This window comes from Amblyraja radiata, unplaced genomic scaffold (assembly GCF_010909765.2).
Source record: "Amblyraja radiata isolate CabotCenter1 unplaced genomic scaffold, sAmbRad1.1.pri scaffold_653_ctg1, whole genome shotgun sequence".
In the NCBI taxonomy this organism is placed as follows: domain Eukaryota; kingdom Metazoa; phylum Chordata; class Chondrichthyes; order Rajiformes; family Rajidae; genus Amblyraja; species Amblyraja radiata.
The window spans coordinates 12,493-30,460 of record NW_022630681.1 but is presented as its reverse complement, the minus strand read 5'-3'; the positions used below and the strand labels follow the sequence as shown (position 1 = coordinate 30,460).

The 17,968-nt window shown below is 47.4% G+C and overlaps 1 protein-coding gene across 1 annotated transcript in view; it reads right to left on the bottom strand.

The window, feature by feature from the left end:
* The window catches only part of LOC116970218 (adhesion G protein-coupled receptor E3-like), a 53,691-nt gene extending 39,412 nt beyond the window's left edge, over positions 1-14,279 (bottom strand). Inside the window, exon 1 of the mRNA XM_033016909.1 lies at positions 14,157-14,279. Within this exon, the coding sequence (XP_032872800.1) occupies positions 14,157-14,193 (37 nt within the window). The 5' untranslated portion in view covers positions 14,194-14,279. The remainder of the gene's footprint in view (positions 1-14,156) is intronic.
* Between the last annotated feature and the right edge of the window lie 3,689 nt (positions 14,280-17,968).

Below are 17,968 nucleotides of genomic sequence, written 5' to 3'. Positions count from 1 at the left end.
GGTGAGGCAGCATCTATGGAGCGATGGAATAGGTGACGTTTCGGGTCGAGACCCTTCTTCAGACTGATTTAAGAGGGAGTTATAGACAGCCATATTTAAGAGGGAGTTAGATGTGGCCCTTGTGGCTAAAGGGATGGAGGTATGGAGAGAACGCAGATACAGGATACTGAGTTGGATGATCAGCCATGATCATATTGAATGACGGTGCAGGCTCGAAGGGCCGAATGGCCTACACCTGCACCTATTTTCTATGTTTCTATGTCTTCATAGATGCTGCCTCACCCGCTGAGCTTCTCCAGCATTTTTGTCTACCTTCGATTTTTCCAGCTCATGCAGTTCTTTCTTAAACTATCCGTTTAACTTGGCATCATGTACGGCACAAACATTGTGGGCTGAAGGGCCTGTATTCATACTGTACTGTTCTATGTTGTATGTATGTGTTGGGAACAGCCTCATCCAGTTCAGCTCCCTGGTTGAAGGTCACCTTGGCGACTGAGCAAAATTTCCACGAGGTCCTGTCTGCGGTTAGGGTTTAATTATTAAACAATTTTTCCGCCTACAGTAAGTTGTAAATTCACCAGGCACAACAGAGCGCCCAGTCAGAGTTAAGTCGGCACTTTGAGGATCCACAAATATAATAGACGAGGGATTGAGCTTCAGTGAAACCTGGCAGAAGAATGTCGTTGGTGTTATTTTTCACAAGCTGCTCCCATTTCTCCAAACAGAATGTTTCCCAGAAACATACGTCTGACTGGGAAATCACACGGAGATTTCACACACATTTCCCACATTCCCCGCACACAGGGGCGGCACGGTGGCACAGCGGTAGAGTTGCTACCTTACATCGCTTACAGCGCCAGAGACCCGGGTTCGATCCCGACTATGGGTGCTGTTTGTACTGAGTTTGTACATTCTCCTCCCCGTGACCTGTGTGGGATTTCTCCAGGATCTCCGGTTTCCTCCCGCACTCCAAAGACGTACAGGTTCAAGTTCAGGTTCACGTGAGTTTATTGTCATGTGTCCCTGATAAGACATTGAAATTCTTGCTTTGCTTCAGCACACAGAACATAGTAGGCATGAATACAGAACAGATCAGTGTGTCCATATACCATTATATAAATATATACACACATATAGTGTTTGTTAGTGTGCGGGGATCGCTAGTCGGTGCAGACTCAGTGGGCCGAAGGGCATGTTTCCACGCTGTATCTCTAAACTAAACTAAGATACTGGTGTGACTCTCAGTTGGAAGAATCTGTTTGCCCACCACACTCTTTGCTCAGCAAACCCTCACTGACTGAGAGTGAAATGTGTTTAATCCTCAAAGATAGACACAAAATGCTGGAGTAACTCAGCGGGACAGGCAGCATCTCTGGAGGGAAGGAATGGGCGACGTTTCGGGTCGAGACCCTTCTTCAGACTGGGAGTCAGGGAAGAGGGAGACACAGAGATATGGAAGGGTAAGGTGTGAAAATGACAGATCATATGAAGGTAGTCAAAAATGCTGGAGAAACTCAGCAGGTGAGGCCGCATCTATGGAGCGAAGGAAATAGGCAGCATTTCGGGTCGAGGCCCTTCTTCATAACAAATCCTCACATGTACTGACAATAGAACGCTGACATTCTTACTTGCATTCCTATAGCATAACAGGCTTCCAAACACAATACTCATCGATAACATATCATAAACAAATAAATTAATAAGAGATTATTAACTCCAACACTAATGCAAAAAAGTCAGATGTCCCTGGACAAAGCATTCATGTTCATAAGTACCAGGAGCAGATCATCAAGCACAGTTTAACAGTTTAACAGTCTACCCATTCATTTATCGTGGATTATTGTTGTGACAGGCTGATATTTGCATATGCTCACTGGCACTGACTGGGGAGGGATTATTTTTGGTATCTCGTTTTTCTTTTATTGTTGTTGTCTTAATATGTTAGCATAAGTTGTTTTTAATTTATTCTTTTCGTACAGTCTGTCTGTAACAAATAGACAACTTTGCACATTGTTATGTCCTGAAAACTAAATTAAAAAGATTTCGATTTTTTTTTTAAGTACTAGGAGCAGAATTAGGCCATTTGGCCCATCAAGTCTACTCCACCATATACTAAAATTAAACTATATACTAAAGCTGTTTATATGGCCTTATTGAATGTTGGTTATATGCTTTAGGGTCTAAGATCGTACAGGTCTGTTTCAATGGGGTCTCGTACTATTATTTGTACCCCATCTTGTAGACTGACCACAAAACATGTTGCCTGACCCTCCATAATAATATAACGATAACTGTTTGTGGTACCATCATCAAATGGCCAGGGAACTAGCGGCAGTCTGTCTACTTCCTGGTAGTTTAGTTTAGTTTAGAGATACAGCGTGGATACAGGCCCTTCGTCCCACCGAGTCCGCGCCGAACAGCGATCCCCGCACACTAACACTAAATCTACACACACTAGGGACAATTTACAATTACACCAAAGACCAAGCCAATTAACCTACAAACCTGTATGTCTTTGGAGTGTGGGAGGAAACCGGAGCACCCGGAGAAAACCCACGCAGGTCACGGGGAGAATGTAAAGGCAGCGCCCCTAGTTCGGATCGAACCCGGGTCTCTGGCACTGTAATGCCCCTGTCCCACTTAGGAAACCTGAACGGAAACCTCTGGAGACTTTGCGCCCCACCCAAGGTTTCCGTGCGGTTCCCGGAGGTTTTTGTCAGTCTCCCTACCTGCTTCCACTACCTACAACCTCCGGCAACCACCTGCAACCTCCGGGAACCGCACGGAAACCTTGGGTGGGGCGCAAAGTCTCCAGAGGTTTCCGTTCAGGTTTTCTAAGTGGGACTGGGGAATAAAGCAGCAACTCTACCGCTGCGCCACCGTGCTGCCTTAAGTCAGGCGGCATCTGTGGAGGGAAATGGACAGTCGGCGTTTTGGGTCGGGAGCCTTCTTTAGACTGATGAAGACCGTCTCCACACCGCTGCGCCATCGTGCCGCTGTGATACCGTAAATAATAACGTGAGATTTGTATTAACAAATAGCGATAAATCCCGAGCGACTCTATCATCCCCTGGTCAGACGCCCAAACCACTTCCAGGACGTTGATGGAAGCCTTGTGCTCCACACAAGGTCAAAAGAGGAACCGAATGTCAGTGATTATACAATATTCAATTCCATTCATAATTATTGCCATAATATGAGAAGTACCGGCAGGATAGACAGTCAGAAACATTTTCCCACGGTGGAACTGTCAAAGACTCGAGTTTGAGTTTAGTTTATTGTCACGTGTACTGAGGTACAGCGAAAAGCTTTTGTTGTGTGCTACCCAGTCAACGGAAAGACAACACACGATTACATTCGAGCCGTCCGCACTGCACAGATACAGGATATAGGGAACTGCAGATGCTGGTTTATACCAAGGATAGACACAAAATGCTGGAGTAACTCAGCAGATCAGGCAGCATCTCTGGACAAAAAAGACTAGCGAGCGTAGCTTTAAGGTTAGAATGGCAAAAGTTAAAAGAGATGTGCAAGGCAGGTTTATTTATACAGAGGGTGGTGGGTGGGATTGCCAACTGTCCCGTATTAGCCGGGACATCCCGTATATTGGGCTAAATTGGTTTGTCCCGTACGGGACCGCCCCTGTCCCGTATTTGACCGCTACTACTCGGGTCGAGGGGACTTTCGGGTGGGAGCGCAGAGTCCAACCCCGCTTCCCCGTCCCGACGTAGTGCAGCCCATGGAGTGCAGCAGCAGCAGCAGCGCCTCGCCCGTGGCCCCGTCGGTTGGCAGCCCGGCCAGCTGTCCGACCTTCGGACCTTGGCTTACAGCCGACACCACCACCCCTCTTTCTCATGGCCGATCATCGGTTCATGAGTTGGATGAGGTACTGGACTTTGCTCGCGACATCGCGCGGCCCGGGCCAAAACTCCTCAGCTGACCTGCCGGCTGGGCTTTGCGTGAGGCGGCCGAGTCAGTAAACAAATTGCCCTCGGGAATTTTATGCTTATTTTGACCGTTTGTCCATTATTTGGGAGTGAGAAAGTTGGCAACCCTCATGTGGGCGTCTGGAACCCGATGCAATGTTTTTGCGCACAATACACAAAGTACGCAGAGTCGCCACATTTCTGGCACCAACAAAATTCTAAAAGTACCATTTTCAGGGAACTATGTCTGAAGAAGGGTCTCGACCCGAAACATCATCCATTCTTTCTCTCCAGAGATGCTGCCTGTCCCACTGAGTTACTCCAGTATTTTGTGTCTATCTGCGGTTTTAACCAGCATCTGCAGTTCCTTCCTACAATATGTACTTGAACTCCTCGACCCCTCTGCTCAACAACACACCCGATCCACCTGTGATCCACTTTCCAGGAACTACTAGACCAAGTGGGACCCGTTGGGTCCCGTCCCCTCAACGCGCGGTTGCGGGGGGGGGGGGGGGGGGGTTCTGCGGCGTCACACACATACTAACCACCCCCCACACACACATTAACCACCCCTCTTGATATTATATTAATATTATTCATTCGCTCCTTTTACCTCATCCCTGCCCTATCCACACGCATAGCCCCAAACTCACAGGCGCGTCTAGAGAGGGGGGTAGAGAGAGAGGGTAGAGAGAGAGGGCAGAGGGAGAGAGGGCAGAGATAGAGAGAGAGGGGGCAGAGACAGAGGGGCAGAGACAGAGATTCCTCCAGGCCCTGTCATAGATGAACTGAGGCCCAGGCCTATTTCAATGTTAGAGGCCCCCAAACCAAGATCAAGCAGGCCCCTCAATTTTAGAGGCCCCCAAACCAAGATCCCTTTGAAGCAGACAGGCATGTTACCCATGCCCCCCCCCCCCCCCCCTCCCCTCCCCTGATAGAGCTTGGATCCCTCTGCTCTACACTGCCAAGGGCTCAACCATTCACTGTGAAGGCCCTGCCCTGGTTTGACTTCCTATTGAATGCAATTCCTCACATTAATCTGCATGAAACTCCATTAACCCTGGCTTCCTCAGTCCACTTGCCCGGCCCATCACGATAGTGCTGTAGTGATTCTGCAGACAATGCACTAATGGATACACACAGCGGGACTTGGCGAGTAACACTTCACACAGAGAGACACGAACAGCTCGATGCCATGAACGGTGCAAATCACCCACCTTTGGACCACCAGTGAGCACCACCTCACCAGCAACAAGGAGTCAAGGGCTTGCTTTCAAAGCAGGTCACAGGCTGATGTGTGTTCTGAAGATAGGCACAAAATGCCGGAGTAACTCAGCGGGACAGGCAGCGTCTCCGGAGATAAGGAATGGATGACGTCTTGGGTATTGAGACAACTTTTTCACACAGAGAGTTGTGAGTCTGTGGAATTCTCTGCCTCATAGGGCGGTGGAGGCCGATTCTCTGGATACTTTAAAGAGAGAGCTAGATGTGGCTCTTAAAGATAGCGCAGTCAGGGGAGAAGGCAGGAACGGGGTACTGATTGTGGATGATCAGCCTTGATAACATTGAATGGCGGTGCTAGATTGAAGGGCCGAATGGCCTTTCCCTGCACCTATTGTCTATTCTTCAGACTTCAGTCCCGACTAAAAAAAATCACCTATCCACGTTCTCTGGAGATGCTGCCTGCCCAGCTGAGTTACTCCAGCATTTTGTGTCAAACCTCTGCTGTTCCTTCCTCCCCGCTCTCTGAGCTTGAAGACCCTCCTTCAGACTGTCCGAAACGTCGCCTATCCCTTCTCTCCAGAGATGCTGCCTGAGACGCTGAGCTCTTTGTCCTTCCTTCTGAGGGACAGTCTAGACCAGAGGTGGGGATGCTGCATGCGGCCTCCTAGGCCATTAAGTGCGGCCTTTTGAATGAATCCAAATTTTGTAGAACAAATCCTTTTATTTTTATTAATATGTTTCTGTTCGTCTTTTATTAATTTTATTTTAATCTTAAAATGAATGTATTTAAAGTACTAAAGAGTAAAAGAAAATTCAACGAAATAATCCTCCCCGACTAGTGAGTGTATGTACAGATGGTGCACCTTTCATGACAGGAAAACGTGAAGGGTTTATTGCACAGATAAAAAAAAGTGTTATCAGATCCAGATGCTCTCATTTCATTGTATCTTACACCAGAACAATCTCTGTGCTAAATCTACTCTTTTAAGTGACACTTTGCAACGTTATGTATTTTAAAGTATATACGTGCAAATGCAACACGGCATCATCAGTTTCGCAAGTTGCTAAAGTTGGACGATGAGGCATTCAGGGTGGACTTGTCGTATCATTGTAACGTGTGCTGGCTATCGCAGCAGGGACAGGCGTTAGCACATTTTTTATCTTTGCGAGAACAGATAGTTAAATTTCATGAAGATACAGAATCAGCAATGTGAATTATTGGAATAGAATAGAATACGTTTATTATCATTGCACAAACAACTGTGCAACAAAATTCCATTGCAACTCCTTCGGTGTGTACATAAACGACACAGGATAAAAAATTTAAAAAGAACAAAACACAACAGCCATTGACTCACATATACACAAGATCAGTAAAGAAAATAATAAATAGGGATTTAAAACATTTAAAAATAATATTGCGTATTATCTTGCATTATCTTGCACCCCGAATTATATTGTGCTTCCCCCAGTGTTCTCTGTTAGAGTTAAGTTCTTTTATCACACATGGGTAGAAACTATATTTTAGTCTACAGAGACCTGTATCGCCTCCCAGAGGGTAGCAGAGTGAAAAGGTGGTTGGCAGGGTGGGATGTGTCCTGCTTGATTGAAAGAAGATTTCTATAGAAATATTGCATTTCTGTGTGATATCAAAGCAAAATGACTTGAATGTTTCTTTGCAAGGTAAAACTAAGATATGTGGCAAAAAATTCAAAAAAAAGCTATCGTTTTTCAAAACTCTTCTTCGTCAAGATGAAATTTCGCATGAACATATTCCCCAGTTAGCGAAGGTCATCGATGAGCAGGAGGATTCATGCGAATCATTTGAAGAATACGCAGCTGTTATAGATTTATTAATTAAAGAATACAATGAAAGGTTCACTGACTTTGAGAATCATGACATCACACTCAAATTAGCATTTCAACCTCACCTAGTTGATGTCTCCAAGGCTCCTAAAGAACCACAGATGAAATTGATTGAGCTCTCAGAAGATGACATTTTAAAGTCCTTATTTGTCACTAAGAAAGATGCGATTGAAATACGGAAAAATGCAAAAATGCAACCCACGTCTTCGGCAACATGCACGGAAAATGCTTTCTTGCTTTTCACCCACTTATAGCTGCCAATCTACATTCTCTTACCTAACCCAAATCAAGACACCCTTATGCCCCTGTCCCACTTAGGAAACCTGAACGGAAACCTCTGGAGACTTTGCGCCCCACCCAAGGTTTCCGTGCGGTTCCCGGAGGTTGCAGATGGTTGCAGGTAGTGGAGGCAGGTAGGGAGACTGACAAAAACCTCCGGGAACCACACGGAAACCTTGGGTGGGGCGCAAAGTCTCCAGAGGTTTCCGTTCAGGTTTCCTAAGTGGGACAGGGGCATTATTAAGGTCACAAATGACGGATACCCATCTAGAAGATCAGCTGAAAAATGCGTACCTCCATGTTGCAACCAAATATTCAAATGCTTTCCCACTAAATGCAGTCACATCAAAGTCATTAAAAGGTTAGTTAACTTTAGAATGAACAAAATGTTTTCATTTTCTTGAAGTTAGTACATAGTAGTTAGATTTTTACATTTTGAACTATATCTAATTGAAGTATCTTGAATGCGGCCTTGTTAGATTACAGCTAACTTTATGCGGCATTCCAACATGAAAAGGTTCCCCACCCTGGTCTAGAGGATCTCCAGTGTTCCTCAATGTCGCAGGCTGGGTGAGCAGTGGCCAGTCTCACCCCAGTCACCCCCTCCCCACCCCGGTCACTCCCTCTTCTCCCCTCTCCCATCAGGCAAGAGGTACAGAAGTGTGAAAACGCACACCTCCAGATTCAGGGACAGTTTTTACCCAGCTGTTATCAGGCAACTGAACCATCCTATCACCAACTGAGAGAAGGGTCCTGATCTAACTTCAGACTGACTTCAGTCAGGGGAGAGGGAAACACAAGAGAGATATGGAAGGGTAAGGTGTGAAAACGAGAGATCAAAGGGGACAAAGCTCAAGGAAAATGTAGAATAGATCATTGTTAGCTGAAGGGAAGGTGACAACAAGGGATGCAAAGTAAAATTTAATCAGGAGGACAGTCAGACTGGTTGGAGAACTAGTATGGGGAGGGATGGAGAGAGAGGGAAAGCAAGGGTTACTTGAAGTTAGAGAGGTCGATAATAATACCAAAGATAGACACAAAAAGCCGGAGTAACTCAGCGGGACAGGCAGCATCTGTGGAGAGAAGGAATGGGTGGCATTTCGGGTCGAGACCCTTCCTCAGACTGAGGGTCAGGGAAGGGGGAAATTAGAGATATTCATAGCGCTGGGTTGTAAGCTGTGGGCCGAAGGGCCTGTTTCAGAGCTGACTGACTCTATAAAGTGTCAGACAAAGTGCCTGGAAACTGTTGCCATGGCAACGGGCAGCAAGTGAGTGTGGCAGCAGAATTCTAATGAAGGTCTCAGCATGGGGTGAGTGCTGGTGAAGTGATCTCCAAACTCTGTATCGCTCAACAAAAAGGAAGGGATGGTGCATCTTGGTCGGTGTGGCTGAGTTTAGTTGCCCGGTTTATGATTATCATTGCCACACGCTCATTTCACCCCTGCTACCCATCGGCCTTTTGCTGGCTTCACCTTGCACCAAACGCTATTCCCTTATCAAGTCTGAGGAAGGGTCTCCACCTGAAACGTCACCCATTCCTTCTCTCCAGAGATGCTGCCTGTCCCGCTGAGTTACCCCAGCATTTTGTGCCTATCTTCCCTTATCACATATCTATACACTGTAAATGGCTCGATTGTAATCATCCCCCTCTCCCATCAAGCGGAAGACACAGAAGTGTGAAAACGCACACCTCCAGATTCAGGGACAGTTTCTTCCCAGCTGTTATCAGGCGACTGAACCATCCTACCACAACCAGAGGGCAGTGCTGAACTACTATCTACCTCTTGGTGACCCTCGGACTATCTTTGCTGGCTTTACCTTGTACTAAAGATTATTCCCTCATTATAGACAATAGGTGCAGGAGTAGGCCATTCGGCTCTTCGAGCCAACACCGCCATTCACTGTGATCATGGCTGATCATCCTCAATCAGTACCCCATTCCTGCCTTCTCCCCATATCATGTATCTATACACTGTAAATGGCTTGATTGTAATCATGTATTGTCTTTCCGCTGACTGGATAGCACGCAACTAAAGCTTTTCACTGTACCTCGATACACGTGACAATAAACTAAACTGAAGAAGGTACAGGAGCCTGAAACTGTAACGACCAGGTTCAGGGGCAGCTACTTCCCTACAGCCCTCAGGCTATTACACACTACAAGCTCCAATAAGCTATGATCGTCACCTATTCCTTCTCTCCAGAGATGCTGCCTCACCCGCTGAATTACTCCAGCATTTTGTGTCTACCTTCGATTTAAACCAACATCTGCAGTTCTTTCTTACCTATATATTTATACACACAGATATATCTCTATCCCTATATATATCTCTATCTCTATCTCTATCTATCTATCCACCCATCCATCTATATATATATATATATATACACATACACATACACACACGACGAGTATGTGTGTATATATATGCACACACACACGCTGAACTTTTCTTGTTCATTATATTGTTTACGGTGTTTAAGAAGGAACTACAGATGCTGGACAATTTGAAGTTCAAGTTCAAGTCCAAGTTCAAGTGAGTTTATTGTCATGTGTCCCTGTATAGGACAATGAAATTCTTGCTTTGCTTAAGCACACAGAAAATAGTAGGCATTTACTACAAAACAGATAAATGTGTCCATATACCATGATATAAATATATACACACATGAATAAATAAACTGATAGTGCAAATAACAGAAAGTGGTTGGTAATAATCAGAAACCCTACTTCAGACCCGTTTATAGTACATTATGTTTACATATTGTGTTGTGCTGCTGCAAGTAAGATTGTTATTGTTCTGTCTGGGACCATTTGACAATAAAACATTCTGGATTCTTGACGTGTACCGGAATACAGCGAGATGCTTTCTGTGCTGTGCTCTGCCCTGCCAAGGCAGAAGTGATCGCCGAGCAGAGACCCGGGGCTGAGGGAGAGGAGGCGTTGAGTCAGTGGGACAGGCTAGCTATCGGCTGCCAGCGATGCAGAACAAAGCTGCCTTTTGTTGCCGCGGTGGGAACGTGTAAGATTCCCCTCTCTGCCCAGCGCTCCCATATCAAACCGAACTGCTGCTGCACTCCCCTTCCTGCCCCATTCACCGTCTTCCTGATGCTTTCCCAGAACAGCTAATCGCTATCAGGGCCCAGCGCTCGCTGAAGATAGACACAAAGAGCTGGAATAACCCAGCGGCTCAGGAGAGAAGGGACAGGCGACATTTCTGACAGTCTTCAAGCTCAGGGAGTGGGGAGGAAGGAACTGCAGATGCTGGTTTACACCAAAGATAGACACAAAATGCTGGAGAGACTCAGCGGGACAGGCAGCATCTCGGGAGAAAAGGAATGGATGACGTTTCGGGTCGAGTTAGATGCACAGAGTCTCTTGCCCAGAGTAGGGGAATCGAGGACAGGTTCAAGGTGAAGGGGAAAAGATTTGATAGGAATCTGAGGGGTAACTTTTTCACACAAAGGGTGGTGGGTGTATGGAACAAGCTGCCAGAGGAGGTAGTTGAGGCTGGGACTATCCCAACGTTTAAGAGACAGGTACATGGATAGGACAGGTTTGGAGGTATATGGACCAAGCGCAAGCAAGTGGGACTAGTGTAGATGGGACATGCTGGCCGGTGTGGGCAAGTTGGGCTGAAGGGCCTGTTTCCATGGTGTACATAGGTTTTCCTATGACTCTGAATGAGGCGTGAGACACCTCCCCTGGGAACTCGATTTCCCCGCAGCTTATGTGACTGATTTCTGCCGACACTTTGGAAACCCCAGGCACAAGCTCTCTGCTAGTTGCCCTGCCACCACCAGTTCCTGAGGAAGTCCCCCCTCTACCCTGGCAACTTCACCCAAGCAGAAGTGAGTCAGAAAGCACCCGCAATGGCAAACACAGTCACAATCAGACTCGCAAAACCATCCGTGTGTCGGAAGCAACTGCAGATGCTGGTTTACACCGAAGATAGATAGATACAAAATGCTGGAGTAACTCAGCGGGACGGGCAGCATCTCTGGGCAAAAGGAATGGGTGACGTTTTGGGTCGAGACCCTTCTTCAGACTGAGATTCACGTTAGAGGCAACACAAATATATAGACTCTCGTTTCCCTTCCTTCCTTAGCCCAGTCACTTTCATCCCCAGTCTTGCACAGCCTGACTCCGTCTTCAAGTCCAGAGTGTTTTATTATCATGTGTCCCAGACAGAACAATGACATTCTGACTTGCAGCAGCACAACACAATATGGAAACATAGAACAATGTAAACAGTATAATAAACTCAAGAAGGGTCTCGACACGAAACGTCACCATTCCTTCTCTCCAGAGATGTTGACTGGCCCACTGAGTTACTCCAGCTTTTTATGTCTCTCTTCATAATAAATTAAAAGTTCAGTACATAAATATACACATGTGTGTGTAAGGCTAAATACATATATCTATTAATATATATATATATATATATAAATATCCATATCTATATCTATATATATATATCTATATCTCCTTCTTTCATCTCCGCAACATCGCCAAACTCAGACCCTCTCTCACACCTCCCGCTGCTGAAAGACTCATCCATGCCTTCATCTCCTCCCGACTGGACTATTGCAACTCACTTCTCCTTGGCATCAGCTCCACCTACATCAACCGACTCCAACTGGTCCAGAACGCAGCCGCCCGACTCATCACCCACACCAAATCCTGGCATCACATCACTCCAGTCCTCAAACAACTTCACTGGCTTCCCATCTCCCACCGGATCACCTACAAAATCCTGATCCTCATCTACAAAGCCCTCCACCATCTGCCCCCCCCCCCCCCCCCCCAAATCTCACTGACCTCCTCTCCCCCTACCAACCCTCATGGTCCCTCAGATCCACATCAGCCGGTCTCCTCTCCATCCACAAGTCCAACCTCCGCAGTTTTGGGGACAGAGCCTTCTCCAGGGCAGCTCCCAGGCTCTGGAACTCCCTCCCCCAACTGATCCGCAATTCCGTGTCCCTCACCATCTTCCAGTCCCGCCTCAAGACCCATCTCTTCACCTCTGCCTATCCTTAGCCCCAAGTCCCCCTCCCTTTTCATCTGTGCATGAATTGCCTCATATTGTGTTTTGAATTGAATTCTGTCTTTAATTTGTGTACTAGTCATGTCTCTACTATTTATTTCATTCCCCTTACATGTTTTTCCTCTACTTGCTAAATTTTTGTAAGGTGTCCTTGAGACTCTTGAAAGGCGCCCATAAATAAAATTTATTATTATTATTATTATTATTATATCTATATATATACACACACACACCACTTGCACGCGCACACACACATACATACACACGCACACACACATATATATACACACTTGCACACACACACACACACACACACACACACACATATATCCCACTCTACAATCCGCTCTCAACACTATACAACCTCCCATCTTCGCGCTACCACCTGCTCCCCAAAATATATCATTCTTTGTTTGTTTTACGTGTGTGTGTGTGTGTGTGTGTACACACGTAAGATAAACAAAGGATGATAGGGCAAAAAGACAAAAGCGATGCGGCTGTAGCTGTGTGTATGTAGTTCAGTGTAGACGGCCATGAAGGGAGCAGTCTCTCCTTGATCTCTCGCTACCAGCACTCTGTCGGAGCTGCCGATGAGCTCTCGGTGACTGGGTCTGCTCAGTACCCGCACCGCCCCTGGCTACACCTCATGGACGCAGTCTGTGCTCTGTGACCTGTTCCCCGGGATGGTGGCACCATCTCTCTCTCTCGCTCCTTCCCCCCCCCCCCCCCCCCCCCTCCACCTCCCCGCCGCCGGGCCAAGCTGAGACACACAGACACAAAGCCCTGAAGTAACTCAGTGGCTCAGGCAGCATCTCTGTACAGCATGGACAGCAGCGATGTTTCTGGTCAGGACTGACGTGGGCAGAACCGTCCCGACCCAAAACATCACCTATTCTTTTTTTCTCCTGTACCGCCGAGTTACTCCAGCGCTTTGTGTCCGTCTGCAGTTCCTTCCAACGCGGAGACAGACTTCTACTCCATAAACACGGTGGGGGCAGCTCAGCTATTCACAAGGGCAAGCAGGTTGCAAAGCAGAGATGGAGAGGGAGGGGGATGGGGGGGGGGGAGAGGGACAGAGAGAGAGTACGAAGGAGGGAGGGAGGGAGAGAGCGAAGGAGGCAGGGACAGAGGGACAGAGGGACAGAGGGAGAGAAAGAGGCAGAGAGGGAGAGAGAGAAGGGGGAGGGAGGGAGAGGGAGGGAGGAAGAGGGGGGGGAGAGGGAGAGGGAGAGGGAGAGAGGGAGAGGGTGAGGGAGGGAGAGACAGAGGGAGGGAGAGAGGGATGGGCTTAGCAGCCAGCCTGTGCATCCAGCACCATATACTTCGCTTGGGCATCTTACAACCCAGTCTGAAGAAGTCTCGACCCGAAACATCACCCATTCCTTCTCTCCAGAGAAGCTGCCTGTCCCCCCGAGTTCCTCCAGCACTTTGTGTCCATCTTCGGTTTAAACCAGCACCTGCAGTTCCTTCCTACTACATTCCCTTATCCTCGTCTCCTTTGATCTATCATTTTCCCACCTTAACCCCTCCATATCCCTCTCCCCTGCCTCTCAGTCTGAAGAACGGTCTCGACCCGAAACATCACCTCTTGTTATTTTTTTCCCCATCTGCAGAGATGCTGCCTGTCCCGCTGAGTCACTCACTCACTCCAGCGTTTTTGTGTCTAACTCCAGCATCTGTGGACCTTGCCTCTGGTACTGGCTGGGAACTGCACTGAGCACTCTGTATATCTCCCCCTTTGCTCTACCTATTGCACTTGTATTCAGCTGGATTGTCTGCAACAACACACAAACAAACATTGCCACTAACTTACCAAGCAGTGGGGAAGGTGGCTTGGATTGAGGTGCCATGGCAGAGTTGTCCTCTCTCCACGCTCTCTGTGCAGCGTCGCCTGTGAACGGTGACAATGCCTCTGTGACTGTGTCGCCAATCCCCACTCGCTCCAAACCACAACTCCTCCCACACACATAATCTGCCAACCAATGAACAATGGGAGGTGCCAACAGCATCTCACGGTCGACAAAGCAGCGTCAATGAGTCACCGGCTATTTTGAGAAGAAACTGTGTATTTTCAGTGTGTTTCGATATCTTTTTATGTGACAGGGGTTTCCTCGAATGCTTCTGTTGGTGTGGTGACTTGTAGCATCACAAAGTCACACAGCATAGAAACAGGTCTGGAGAAGGGGTTTCACCCCAAATTCACCTGTTCCCTTTCGCCAGAGATGCTGCCTGACCCGCTGAGTTGCTCCAGCATTTTGTGTATATATATATATGGGGAAACAGGCCCTTCGGCCCAATCTGCCCATGCTCACAAACATGCCACATCTATGCTAGTCCCACCTTCCCCCTATGTCGCTCTTCTAGGGAGATGCTAACTGCATTTCGTTGACTCTGTATTGTACACTGCACAATGACAATAAAGTTTGAATCTGAATCTAAATCTGAATCTGACATACCCCTCTAAACCTTTCCTATGTTGGGGGAGTCCAGAACCAGGGGCCACTGTTTAAGAAGGTAGACAAAAATGCTGGAGAAACTCAGCGGGTGACGCAGCATATATGGAGCGAAGGAAATAGGCAACGTTTCAGGCCAAAACCCTTCTTCAAGCCATTTAGAACGGAGACGAGGAAACAGAGAGTCGTGAGTCTGTGGAATTCTCTGCCTCAGTGTGATCATGGCTGATCATCCCCAATCAGTACTCCGTTTCTGCCTTCTCCCCGTATCCCCTGACTCCGCTATTTTTAAGAGCCCTATCTAGCTCTCTCTTGAAAGCATCCAGAGAACCGGCCTCCACAGCCCTCTGAGGCAGAGAATTCCACAGACTCACAACTCTCTGTGAGAAAAAGTGTTTCCTCGTCTCCGTTCTAAATGGCTTACTCCTTATTCTTAAACTGTGTGGCCTCTGGTTCTGGACTCCCCCAACATCGGGAACATGTTGTGTCCAAGCCCTTAACAATCTTATGTGTTTCAATGAGATACCCTCTCATCCTTCTAAACTCCAGAGTGTACAAGCCCAGCCGCTCCATTCTCTCATCATATGACAGTCCCGCCATCCCGGGAATTAACCTTGTAAACCTACGCTGCACTCCCTCAATAGCAAGAATGTCCTTCCTCAAATTAGGGGATTAGGTATTAGGTATATCCTTTTCTGCCTGATTTCAGTCCAGTCACACACTCCTGGGGCAGGGACAACATGGGCCAGACACAGAGTAAAGTTCCACCTGCATCGTCCCAACACACCACACACAGACAAGGTACTGAGAATGAGTCAACCTCGAACCTTGGGGGTGGGAGATTGCAACCTTCACGTGGTCCGCGCTGTTTTGACGAATGCAATCAACCCGGCGTGCACAATCAAATAAGATCAAATAGAACAAGTTGTCCTACAACTTTAGGCTGTGCACGCCACACGTAAGAAGAAGAACCTCTAACCTCAGGACATCACCTGCACACACTTCCCATATTTGCGTGGGAACGAACTACAGATGCTGGTTCACACCAAAGAGAGACACAAAATGCTGGAGCAACATAGAAACATAGAAAATAGGTGCAGGAGTCGGCCATTCGGCCCTTCGAGCCAGCACCACCATTCAATATGATCATGACTGATTTTCCAGGCAGCATCGCTGGAGATAAGGAATAGGTGACGTTTCGGGTCGAGATCCTTCATCAGACTGAAGATGGGCCCCAACCTGAAACGTTTCCTGTCCATGTTGTCCAGAGATGCTGTCTGACCCGCTGAGACACTCCAGCTGTTTGTGTCTATCTTCACTTTCCATATTTTATGGCTTTCTGCAGGAGAATCTTAGTTCAGCTCAGGTGTTTGGACTTTGAACACACACAAGCACACACACATACTCACACACACACACACACACACACACACACACACACACACACACACACACGCACACGCACACGCATACGCACACACGCACACACACACTCAGACACACACACACGCACACACACACTCACTCACACACACACTCAGACACACACACGCACACACACACAGTCACACACGCACACACACACACACACACAGTCACACACACACATACACTCACACACACACACGTACACGCACACACACACACGCGCACACACACACACACACGTACACGCACACGCACACACACACACATACTCACACAAGCACACACACATACTCACACACACACACACACACACACACACACACACACACACACACACACACAGTGAATTGAATAGGTGTTTTTGATGCAATGAATGACACTTTGTTATCAGTTCCTGATAGCCATTTGCTGAAACACTTTCATTATTCTTACTGATAAGCACCACTCCCTGCCCTGCCGCTGTTTACTTTCCCACAGAAGTACAGTGTAGAAACAGGCCCTTCGGCCCATCACGTCCACGCCGATCATCGATCACCCGTTCACACTAGTTCTATGTTATCCCACTGTCTCAACCCTTCCTCCACACTGGGGGCAATTTACAGAGGGACTTGGAGTGTGGGAGGAAACCCGTAAAATCACAGGGAGAATGTGCAAACTCCGCACAAACAGCATCCGAGGTCATGTTCATAAGTTCTAGGAGCATTTTTGGGCCATTCGGCCCATCAAGTCTACTCTGCCATTCAATCGTGGCTGATCTATCTCTCCCTCTGAACCCCATTCTCCTGCCTTCTCCCCATAACCCCTGATACCCGCACTGATTAAGAATCTGTCAAGGTCAGGATCGAACACGGGTCTCTGGCGCTGTGAGGCAACAGCACTACCAGCTGTGCCACTGTGCCACCCTCTGTTTTGCAATTCACAAGTTATAGGAGTAGAATTAGGCCATTCGGCCCATCGAGTCCACTCCGCCATTCAATCATGGCTGATCTATCTCTCCCTCCTAATCCCATTTCCCTGCCTTCTCCCCATAACCCTTGACCCCTGCTCTAATCAAGAATCTATCTATCTCTGCCTTAAACATATCCACTGACTTGGCCTCCACAGCCCTCTGTGGCAATGAGTTCCACAGATTCACCACCCTCTGACTAAATAAATTCCTCCTCACCTCCTTTCTAAAAGAGCGCCCTTTAATTCTAAGGCTGTGCCCTCTGGTCGTAGACTCTCCCACCAGTGGAAACATCCTCTCCACATCCACTGTATCCAGGCCTTTCATTATTCTGTAAGTTTCAATGAGGTCCCCCCTCAACCTTCTAAACTCCAGTGAGTACAGGCCCAGTGCTGTCAAACACTCATCATATGCTAACCCACTCATTCCTGGAATCATTCTTGTAAATCTCCTCTGGACCCTCTCCAGAGCCAGCACATCCTTCCTCAGATACGGGGCCCAAATGTGCTCACAATACTCCGAATGCGGCCTGACCAGCGCCTTATAGAGCCTCAGCATTACATCTCTGTTTCTGTATTCCAGTCCTCTTGTTATAAATGCTAGCATTGAATTTGCATTCCTTACCACCGATTTGACTTGCAAAGTAAATTTTTGGGAAACCTGCACCAGCACTCCCAAGTGCCTTTGCACCTCTGATTCCTGGATTCTCTCTCCATATAGAAAATAGTCTACATCATTATTCTTATTACCAAAATGCATGACTCCGCACTTTTTTAAACCAAATTTAATTTCCCACTT